Genomic DNA, 11,752 nt, shown 5'->3' with positions numbered 1-11,752 from the left:
TCAAATGCAGTCATTGCCTTCTGAAGTACCAGAAGCACTACCTCCCTCCCATTATGCCTCATTGACTATTTCAAAGGCACATCACTTGTTTTGCAAAGCCTGCTCTTTAGCAAAAACAGGCGCCTGATACCATAGCCTTCGTCGGGCTTCGAGATCGTTGCCTAGAAATTATTCTTCGCTGCGGTAGAAACAGGACGGTGCGCCGGCGGAGATGCGATCCTTCCAGCAATTGGATGCCAGCGAAGACGGGATGGTGTGCCGGTGGAGACTCACAGTCATGCCGGCGGAGAGGGAGACCGGATGGTGCACCGGTGGAGATGAACGATCCTTCCAGTAAAAGTAGAGAGAGAGAGAGAGAACGCGATATGTTTTTGAAAAGATCAGTTCTATCGAAGAAAAGAGAGAGAGGGAGAGTTGAGGGCAAAATTGGTATGATCAAAAAAGAAACTGATGCTTTTGAGCCTTAAAGTGGCCTTACGAAGACAAAAAGAGTTAAAGTTGCCTTATGGCTAATTAAAGTTCTAAAATGACATTTAGGAGTAATTTTTTTATATATTTTATGTCTTTATATGTTTCACTTCCTCTTTTGCCCTTATACGAAACACCAAATTGCTCTCACCACATTGACCCACCCCCGTCCTCTTCATCTTCAACCCCAGGCCCAGCTATGATTTTTACCCAGAAAGGAAAAGAAAGAACTTCAAAACAATGCTATCACCAAATCCATCAACTCAAATCCCAATTTTTGTCTTTGTTTCTCACTCTCTTCCTCAAAGTTGAGTGTTTATCTTTTCCACGGTTTTCATTTCTGCCGTGAAATTTGGTTTCAATCACCCATCAGCGCGTTCCAGTTGGAGAAGAGCTCCTCGAATTGGTAGGCCTGGAAGAATTCGGTACTGGTGAGATTGCAACAGTATTGTGACCATCCCTTACAGTCCCACCCTTTGTCTCACAACTTCTTTCCTTTGACCTTTTTCACCAGCGTCGGGGTCGCCGACACCTGGTCGTCGAAGGCATTCACGCATACTACACTAGCAGAACCACGCCGCCAACGCCGCCGCGAAAACCAACGGAGAGGTCTTCATTGGTGGAGGGAGAATTGGAGACGGTTTCAGATCTGATGGGCTTTTTTTTTTTTTTTGGAGAGGAGGGAATAATTAAGGAGAGTGATTTGATGGTGCTGCTGTGTTTTGGTGGTTTTGTCTAAAGGCAAGTGTTTGATGGTGTGTCATTTTCGGGTTAAATGGCGTGCAAGTTTGGGGTGAATGGACTGAAGTGATGGTGGCTACAGCCGTGGAAGTGGAGGTGGAGGAGTTGGAGGCGGTGGCTGGGACCGTGCGGTATGGTGCTTAAGAAATGGAGTATAGACTCATCATTGCTGCGAAAATAGTGCTTGAGAAATGGAGTATAGACTCTTCGTTGGTGCAAAAATTTATTCCTTAGATGATTAGCGTAAAGATTGAAAAGGTACATCCAGAATCTATCCACTGCAGAATGTTTTCATTTGAAAAGTCAGGATCTTGAAAGCTCCCAAATTCGATCTTGCCAAGTTGATGAAGGTTCATGAGAAGAAAGACGATGTTGATGTGAAAATTGATACATCAGCTGAAGAAATTGTGGTCGAGGAGACCCACAATTGTTGGAGCATGAAGTTAGCTTTGATTTATCAAGTCATTGCTTGATTTGCTGGCTAAAGTTTTTTTTATTGTTTTTTCACTTTTTCAGACAGATGCATACTTGATCAGTTTTTGAGCAGAGATGGCGTCAACCTCTTCTCGTCGTCAATGGAAATACGATGTGTTTCTAAGTTTCAGGGGGGAAGATACGCGCAAGGGTTTTACCGAGTATCTGTATTCTGAACTAATTCAGAAAGGAATTCTCACCTTTCGGGATGACTCAGAGCTTGAGAAAGGAAAATCCATTAGACCTGAACTTTTAGCTGCAATTGAGGACTCTAGATGTGCGATTGTCATTCTCTCACGGAGATATGCTTCTTCGTCATGGTGCTTGGATGAACTCGTCAAGATTATTCAATGCATGAAAGAGATGGGCCAACAAGTATTCCCCGTCTTCTACGCCGTGGATCCTTCTGATGTGCGGCACCAAAGGGGAAGTTTTGAGCTCATCAAATGGGAACACCAAGTAGATGTGGAAGTAAGGGAACATGAAGAAGTTTATGGGAAGAATGAGGACAGACTATATGCGTGGAGAGCTGCTCTGGCAGAGGTGGCCAATCTTTCTGGCTGGGTTTTAAAAAATTTTCGGTAAGTCTACTTCCTCCATACTACTCATACCTTAATGTGTTTCCTTGCTAATTGAACTATTCTTTTGAAATTGAACTATTCTTTATAATTTAAATTGGGATTTTTCTGATTGAGGGATGGATACGAATGGAGAGTAACGAACATCCAGTAATATTGCCAAATGCTAAATATTGTTTTTGCCCGTTATGTTACATTGCTAAATTTCTAACTCAGAGTTTTCTCAGATATGAAGTAAAAATAATTCAGGAAATTGTTAATCATATACTAAAGAAGTCGGTGTATACATCTTCAAGTGTTGACAAGAGCTTCATAGGAATGGATTCCCGAGTTGGTGATTTATTAAGCAATTACATATGTCCGCAGCTTGTTGGGGTGCGTTTTATAGGGATCCATGGCATGCGGGGCATAGGTAAGACAACACTTGCTCGAGCTATCCATGATCAAATTTGTCAGGATTTTGACCGAACCTGCTTTCTTTCCAATGTTAGAGAAATGTCTAAAAAAAATGGCCTAGTTTCTCTTCAAGAAAAACTTCTTTCCAGAACCCTGATGGCAAAAATTGAAAATATAGAGGATGAATATACAGGAGCTGCTATGATAGAAAGGCGGTTGTGTAGAAAAAAGGTGCTTGTTGTTATTGATGATGTGGATAAGTTGACACATTTAGAGAAGTTGGCTGGAAGTCGCAACTGGTTTGGTCCAGGGAGTAGAATCATCATAACCACCACAGATGTTCAGTTGTTAAAGGCACATGATGTTGATTCTACATACAAGGTTAACGGGTTAAACTGTGATGAAGCACTTCAACTTTTGAGTTTGAAGGCTTTTAAGAAATGTCCCCCACCAGAAGATTATTTGCATCTGTGCTACGATATTATAGGGTATGCTAAGGGGCTTCCGTTGGCTCTCGTGGTTTTAGGTTCTTTTCTATTTGGTAGAAGCGCTGATGAATGGGCAAGTGCAATAGATAGGCTAAAGAACACACCAAATGAAGACATTATTGACGTGCTTCGGATTAGTTTTGATGGACTGCCTAAAAAAGAGAAAGAAATATTCCTACATATTGCTTGCTTTTACAAGGGGAAGGATAAGGATCGTGTGACACAAATACTAGACTATTGCCAGCTAAACCCTGTCATTGGTTTGAGTGTTCTTGCTGATAGATCTCTCATAACCATCTCCAACAACGAACTGTCGATGCATGATTTGCTACAAGAATTGGGCTGGGAAATTGTTCGTGAACAGTCTCCTACAGATCCAGGCAAACGTAGTAGATTATGGTCTCCTGAAGACATCAACAATGTGCTGAAGAGAAATAAGGTAAGAGTTTGATAATGAAAAAAAAGATAAGCATGTTATTATTTGTGTTCTGCACTTCAATTATTGTGTAGAAAAAAAAAAATAAGGCAGATTTACTTGTAATCTGCTTATGTCTTGGTATTCTTTGTGTTCTGCACTTAAGTTGTTATTCTTGTTTTTCATTATCAGGGAACAGATTCAATCCAAGGCATGGTAATGGAGTTGACTGAATTACAAGTGGCTCATTGGAAGCCAGAAGCCTTTTCAAATTTGTCTCAACTTAGTCTTCTCCAGATTCGTAATGTGGACCTTCCGGAAGGCCTCACTTGTCTTTCTAATTCCTTGAGACTCCTTGAATGGACTGGGTATCCCTTAAGATCTCTCCCACAAAATTTTGAAGCAGATGAACTAATTGAACTTAACTTGTGCCACAGCAACATTAAACGGCTTTGGAAGGGAACAAAGGTATGGCTATTAGTTAATAGTCTACTTTATCTCTATGAAGCAAATTGTCTGTTCTTCTGTGTGGTGGCTCACTTTTTCGATTTTATGAGCAGAATTTCGACAAGTTGAAGTTCATCAAACTCTGCCATTCTCAAAACATTGTGGAGACCCCAGACCTCACAGGCGTTCAGAATCTTGAGAGTTTAGACCTTGAAGGATGTGAGAATTTGGTGAGAGTCCATCAATCCCTTGGATTTCTCAAAAAGCTTATTGTCCTGAATCTTAAAGACTGCAAAAGTCTCGTGAGTCTGCCAAGTAGAATTGAAATTGAATCTCTTGAAACTTTAATTCTTTCTAACTGCTCAAAAGTTAAGAAGATTCCCGAGTTTGTTGGAAATATGGAACGTTTGTTGGTGCTTTGTCTTGATGAGACTGCTATTGAGGAACTGCCTGTTTCAATTGAACGGCTGACTGGCCTTGTGTCATTGAATCTAAGCAACTGCAGAAATCTTGTTCGTCTTCCAAGCGCCATCAATAAGTTGAAGTCTGTTGAAAATCTTAATCTTTCTGGATGCTTGAAACTCGGCAAACATCAGGTAAATGTGGGGGAGATGGACTGTTTTGAGGAAACTGATGTGAGTAGTGGGTCTGCAATAGAAATGTTATCTACCCATGATCGCAGAAAATATGTGAGAGGTTCAATCTTTCATGGATGCAAAGTAGTTTGGCGATCTTTAAAAAAGTTCTTGCCTTCTGGATTGGTGCAAAAAGTGAATACAGAGCCAAAGAGTTTCCACTTGCCTATATCACAAAGAGTGAATACAGAGCCAATGAGTTTCCGCTTGCCTATATCTAGTCTGGGCAATTTAACTTATCTGAACCTGAGTAATTGCAATCTTGGTGAAGGAGCATTTGCCAACGAATTTGGTTACTTTCCCTCTTTGGTGACCTTGAATCTAAGTGGAAACAATTTTGTTCGTCTTCCTTCAGGCATTGGATTGCTTTCTAAGCTTGAGAACTTTAACTTGGAGAATTGCAAGAGACTTCAAGAGTTGTCAGACATTCCATCAAATAGTATACTAGATTTAAGGGCAGATGGTTGTACTTCACTGAAATACTTGTTTGATGCATCAAATTTGAACAGATTAAGCAAATCATATTTCAATTTCATCAATTGCTTCAATCTAAATGGCAATCAAGGATGCAATAACATAGCATTCGAAATGCTGAAGACATTCATGTATCAGGTACTCTGTGTGTGTGTGTGCGCGCGCGCGCGTATGTTTGCGTTTCTGCTCATATACTTATAGGCATTAATCAACTAACAACCTATCTTTTCTTGCACAGGGAATCTCTAATAACAGGGAAACTTTTCAAATGGTAATTCCTGGAAGTAATATTCCTGAGTGGTTCAGCCATCGGAGTGTTGGGTGTTCCTTAAGTGTATCTCTACCTGCACATTGGAATGAAAGTCGGTTATTGGGATTTGCTTTGTGTGCTGTTTTTGTACTCCATGAGCACCATCGGGTGGATGAGCTCTATATAGATGAATTCAAGACTTTTAATGCAACACATCATCTTGTATGTTGCCTGAAGCTCGATGGAAGAGAATTGGAAGTGTATGGCAGACAGCCTGCATTTCGATTTAGTGAAGAATTTTGCCAGGTTGAGTCAGATCACCTGTGGCTATTCTATGTATCTCGTGATAAATACTTTGGTACAGAGTGGTGGCATAACAGTTGTAGTCAGGTTGAGTTCTTGTTCGAAACCAGAGGGCCGGGTCTGAAGGTGAAGGAGTGTGGAGTCCGTCTTATATATGGGCAAGATGTGCAAGAGTTGAACCAAACAACCACTCAATCAAGCAGTGGGATGTTTCCTTATGAGGATATATTGATTGGTTTTGACATTCCAGTTGCAGGAGAAACCAGTGGCACTGGTAGCAGAACTTGCACGCTTGAAGAATTGTAGGACTGGCAGAAATATAGGGGATCTACCACTGGCCACTCTGAAAGACCACAATTAAGGACTTTCTGATCCCATGGTTAGAAACGAGTTTCAGATCATGAATTTCTGCAGTAATTACTTTCTGGAGCTCTCTTGCCTTCATCTTTTACAGTTAGGTGAGTCTTGATCACTCTAGTTTTGATATTTTGCCTAGTTATTAGTGGACTCCCCAAGTAATTTCCAAATGACACTATAATCTTGCTTGCATAACCGATATCTGTAGTTAGTTTGATAGGAAAAGCATATAAAGCTTCTCATATTGATTATAGTCTATAAGTTATCAATACACTTGTAGGCTTGCACCACTAGTATTATACTTTTATACCGTGTATTCATTTAGAATGGTGTGCAGTTACAGAGACTTTTAAGTAACCTTGCATTGCATTCTTGCAATTTGTATGAAATTATGTGGCTCCCCTAGAAAATGATGACCTGGCCTTTTACAGTAAACCAACAAAATGTACGGATGCTAAATTTCCTTTGGAAGTCCATCCTTGTACCATTGGACACATTTTTTGCAATTTTCTGGTACAGAGTTTTGCCATCTTATGTTGCCATTAGCCATCGATTCTAGAGTCCATAAGAATGCATTGATTGCACCAACTGCCTGTTGTGTGGATCTAAATAACCAATGGCATTGGGTTTTTCTGGATAAAATGTCTATCTGGGCCATCTAAAATAGCAGGCTCAGGGAAAATAGAAAGAATTGTTACTCTTGGATTTCATACATTATCATGTCAAGAAATGTTAAAATTATAGTCACTTAATTCGTATCATTCTATGTAAGGATACGTTATCTTGTTTCCCAATTGGGTTACTTGTGATGTTAATCCAACTTGTTTACTGTTTGGGATAGAAAGTAAAGTCGTTCATGAATTCATTTCAAGTACTGATGAATCCAACTGCACTAACTTCGTGTTCGGTTCCAGTCATGGAGTTCATAACTTAACAAATACCAAAATATAAAAGGAAATTTGGCAATCGGCCAGAGCTTTTCTGCTGGAAGCAATTTGGTATATTACTGTTTCCCTTTATCTTACACAGTATCTGGACATAGCTGATAAACTTCATGGATTATTCATGCATATAATTGTCTGCTGTTTGTAAAAGTAAACTCCCTTAAGTATGGTAGCTTCCAGATAATTTAGGAACTCAGCGTTTATACTCTTGCAAGATACAATGGTCATGGTGACAGTGAATTCAGATACTCACAATTTCGTTTATATATTTTCTAAACAAAATGTTGCACGTATTTTAGATTGATTCAAGATACAATAAGAATGTTGGGAGGCTACTCAGAACTGCTTGAATCAGTGTCAGCCTGCCACCTCTTGACAGAAAAGCTCTCCTCCAACCTTCCAATCTTTTCTCAATTTTCTCTACAACCGGGTTCCAAAACGAAGCTTGCTTTGGGTTACCACCTAAGGGCAGGCCTAGGTATTTCATAGGCCAAGCTCCAATCTCACATCCTTGTTCAGCAGCCAACCATTCTAGTCTCCCAGCCTCAGTATTTGTTCCAGCTACAGAGCATTTTGATTTATTGATTTTCAGCCCTGACAACACAGAGAAGCTTTCTAGAACCATGTTTAGATTATTCCAATTCTGGTCATCATCCTTCAAAAAGAAAATTGTATCATCAGCAAATTGTAGATGAGTGATTTCAATCTCTTCCCTCCCGACTACCAAGCCTTCGATTAGACTACAATCTCTTGCTCTCTCCACAAGTCTACTCAGGACATCCACCACTATGGTAAAGAGAAAGGGTGATAAGGGGTCACCTTGCCTTAATCCTCGGGAAGCACCGAATTTTCCTCTTGGTCTCCCATTTATCAGAACAGAAAAATTTGCTGATCTCAGACAACCCCTTATCCACTTTCTCCATCTGTCTCCAAAACCTTTGCTCTCCATAACATAGTCCAAGAAGTTCCACTGTACGTGGTCATACGCTTTCTCAAAGTCAATTTTGAATAGCAGCCCCTCTTTCTTCTTCTTCCTTGTCTCGTCAACCACTTCATTAGCCACCAAAACTGCATCTAATATTTGTCTCCCTTTTATGAAAGCACCTTGGACGCCGGAAATGGTGTCACTTAAAACCTCTCTCAATCTCTAAGCTAACACCTTTGCAATAATTTTATATAAGCTTGATATCAAGCTTATAGGCCTGTAGTCCCCCACTTTTAGAGAATTTGCTTTCTTTGGTATAAGGCAGATGTATGTCTCATTCATCATCTTATTCACAACTCCGTTTGTGTGAAATTCTGCCATAACCTCTAAAACTTCACTTTTGACAACTTCCCAATTTCTTTGTATAGCCGCGAAAGAAAAACTGTCTGGACCCGGAGATTTATTTGTGTCACATTCGAACACTGCTCTTTTAATTTCTTCTTCTTCAAATGGTCTCTCCAACCATCTTGCCTTCTCTTCGGTTATTGGACTCCAATGGAGTCCCTCTATTCCAAAGCTCACTTCCTCTTTGCTGCAATAGAGATTCTTGTAGAACCGGATGATCTCTTCCTCTATCAATGCTTCTTCTTCAACTACAATGCCATTACTTAATTCCAGCTTTTCAATAATATTTCTCTTTCTTCTGCCATTGACTAGCTTGTGGAAAAATCTTGTGTTGTTGTCTCCTTCTTTGGCCCATGTTAACTTGGCTCTTTGCCACCAGAAAATCTCTTCTCTCAGGGCTATTTCCTCCAAACGCCCTCTTAACATTTCCCTCCCCCTTTTTTTGACCACATATATACCTGCACTCCTTTCTTCCTCATCCAACTCGTTTATTCTTGCTTCCACAACTGTCCTTTCTTTCCCAATATCACCAAAGGTCTCTTGGCTCCATGTCTTTAATTTTTCTTTTATATTCTTGAGCTTTCTCATGAATCTAAAGCCTTTCCAGCCATCACAGTTTCCTTCATCCCACCACTTTTTGAAGTTTTCTTTGAATGAAGGATGTTGCAGCCACATGTTTTCAAATCTGAAAGGTGTAGGGCCCCATTTAACACTAATTGTGTCAAGCAAAATTGGGCAATGATCAGAAGTTACTCTCGTAAGAGCTAGTTGTCTTGAGTTTGGAAACATGGACTCCCAATCTGTAGAATATAGAAATCTATCTAGTCTGCACCATCTTGCACCCATATAAGTTTGCATCATCAATCTCCATATGATAAAATCTGTATGCCACAGCCAAAATAGCACAGTTTAGTCATTTTTCCATGGCTCAACAACTTTTATTAGACCTTAAATCATCAAGAATATCTTTTACATAGTTGCATAAAAATTCTGTAATAGTATTTTATTCAAGTCAAGGAATTAAATTATTTCTTGCTTTTTACTGTTAAAGTTTTTCTTTATTATGGTACTTATTCATTTTGTGTTTAACTTCGACAGCTTGGAAACTGTTGCACTGGGCTGAACATACATATACAGAAATGGTACATGTTCTTTGTTCAAGTTCTTGTATTCATTCATTTCTTTTAGTCCCTGGTTAATATTTAGGTTCTCACTCTTCAATTTGAAATTTACTATATTGTTGTGATTAAAGGATATTCTAATAGTAAAAAGAAACTAAAATAAATGATTATATGTGGAGTTATGGCAATGACATGCTTAATGACACTGTTTTGTGAAATTGTAGTGTGTTGGCAATTTATGAGGTTGATTGAATGTAATGAAAACCAGGACTTTTAGGGTGAAGGTGGGTATTCAGTGCTTGCAGGGAGATTTCATAATAGGCATTGTTTGGCCCTTCTTGGCTTTGGTATCTTTTAAATTTAAATTGCCTTTTCTTCTGAATGTGGACTGGAGGTAGCGTTCCTTGGCTCTTTCGTATAAGGTCTGCCTAGCTATATTTGTTAGTTGTATTGCTGGTTCACTCTGGTTATAATGCTTGAATGAACCCTTATTGGACAAAATTCTTGAGCTTTGTGTTTGTAAATATTATAGTAGTTGCAAGTTCATGTACTTCTTTATTTCTCACTTATGTTTCTATATTTTGTTAAGGGTGGAATACATCTCGGGTAGATGGTGATGATGTTGACTGGGATACTGATGATGAGCTTGAGATTGAAAACTTCACTTTATCTTCTTCAGCTGATCCAGGCTCTGGGGAGGTAAACCTTATATCTGACGCACAGATTTATATTTCTCTGGAGATTGATGATATGAATCTATTATGTGATAAGTTCATTGGGGCAGATGAAATACTGGCTTGCTTTGTACGTTATCAACTGTGCATAGTGTTTCTTCATTTTTTTTTTTGAGAAGAAACAGCTTTTTATTAAAAAAGCAAAAATCGAGATACAGGGAGGCGGACAAGGAGTCCGCTTTAATGATCTAAAGAGGGCAGCTAGGGCTATAGGCCTAGCATCTCGTCTAATAATACTAATCAAGGCTTAGGGGCTTATACTACAGCTGCTTGCCAGTTAAGAATAATGGAAGAAAGGTTATAATCCTTGAATTCCTTAGAAATAGAAACCCATAAGGATGCCCAAAACTTGCTTTGTACGTTATCAACTGTGCATAGTGTTTCTTCATTGAATATTCTTTAAAATTCTGCATCTAATTAACTAGTAAAAATGCATATGGATGATATTCAGGTTTCTTCCCTTTTTTTTTTTATATAGATATTTGAGCATTCCAAGCTACAAGTAACAGAATTGGACATGACTATGGCTCATTAGGTGTCCTAATGAAGTTCCTTATATGTAGGTTATTGGCTTTTTTCTTTTAATTCTTTTTCCCTGAAAAGCAGTGATTGAATATCTCAAATTTCAAAGATGTATGTTTTAGTGCTTTTGCTTCCAGAAAATTTAGTTATCCACCTTTTCGGTTTTAGCTGAAAGATTTCAAAATTCATGCTGGCATCCTATAATCTCATGCTATGGTTCAAAGTTTAGCTGAGACTACATGAGTGGAATTAAGGTATGGGAAGGTTGGATCCCAAGTTGAACTAGAAGTATTGCATTCTATTCTACCTAACCACTGTAGCACTCTATGGAATTCAAAATTATTACTTTCTTTTCCCCATCATTGTTTGTACAGTGCCTTGTTGCTGTTCAGCTAATTGCATTTGACTAATTTGGTTTCCCTGAGCACACTATCATCCTCTTTTGTCTAGTTACTTTTCATGACGTCAATGAACTTGCAAACATACACAGTTAATGTGCATGCACAAAAGTATACATGTATGACACTTGGATGGTTATATAATCATATATATAGTATTCTCATCATCAGGACCTTCCCAAACCAAAGTTTTTGATCATTTTGTCAGCGTGGGGTTTTCTCATAATATGGTTGCCAAAGCCATCCAAGAACATGGTATGAGCACTAAACCATTTCATTCCAGTGCTAGTTTTCACTTGGAATACTTCAGTTTAACCCTGTCCCCATTTAATACACTGGTTTGATGGAATATCCAGGACTTGAAGATGCAGGTTCAATTCTTGAAACCCTCCTCTTATATAACGTGAGTATTAACTCGACTTCATTTGCCAATGCTTTCTTTGATGAAGATAACTTCAGAAAGTGAGCTTGGTTGTGTCTGATGTGTTGTTCATAATTATAGTTTTAGCTTCTGTCAAACTTAACTTGCATGTAATACGCGTTCATGAATTTAAGTATTCACATTTCTGTGTTTGCCTATGGTATATTGGACTAGTCAGTAGATAATTAATCTGGGGAGTATAACCATTTATTTTGTATTCATTCATTGTCAAAGCTGTATTGCATGGTAATGTGTA

General features: G+C 38.9%; 1 protein-coding gene across 25 annotated transcripts in view; it reads left to right on the top strand.

Moving 5' to 3' along the window:
* Positions 1–612: 612 nt before the first annotated feature.
* The window catches only part of LOC112182261 (TMV resistance protein N), a 34,933-nt gene continuing 23,793 nt past the window's right edge, over positions 613–11,752 (top strand). For 11 of the 25 annotated variants that reach the window (XM_040513232.1, XM_040513208.1, XM_040513209.1 and 8 more), the window contains exons 1-10: positions 613–1,467; positions 1,726–2,264; positions 2,489–3,584; positions 3,753–4,028; positions 4,121–5,254; positions 5,355–6,127; positions 9,399–9,442; positions 10,011–10,120; positions 11,247–11,330; positions 11,432–11,478. In XM_040513232.1, the coding sequence (XP_040369166.1) occupies positions 1,759–2,264; positions 2,489–3,584; positions 3,753–4,028; positions 4,121–5,254; positions 5,355–5,975 (3,633 nt within the window). In that variant the 5' untranslated portion in view covers positions 613–1,467; positions 1,726–1,758 and the 3' untranslated portion in view covers positions 5,976–6,127; positions 9,399–9,442; positions 10,011–10,120; positions 11,247–11,330; positions 11,432–11,478. Of the gene's footprint in view, positions 1,468–1,725; positions 2,265–2,488; positions 3,585–3,752; positions 4,029–4,120; positions 5,255–5,354; positions 6,128–6,940; positions 7,025–9,398; positions 9,443–9,645; positions 9,706–10,010; positions 10,121–10,633; positions 10,715–11,231; positions 11,331–11,431; positions 11,479–11,752 lie in introns of those variants that run through there. The other 14 variants (XM_040513213.1, XM_040513227.1, XM_040513210.1 and 11 more) reach the window with 14 other exon arrangements.

This window comes from Rosa chinensis, chromosome 1 (assembly GCF_002994745.2).
Source record: "Rosa chinensis cultivar Old Blush chromosome 1, RchiOBHm-V2, whole genome shotgun sequence".
NCBI lineage: Eukaryota > Viridiplantae > Streptophyta > Magnoliopsida > Rosales > Rosaceae > Rosa > Rosa chinensis.
This window is presented reverse-complemented; position numbering and strand designations above follow the sequence as displayed.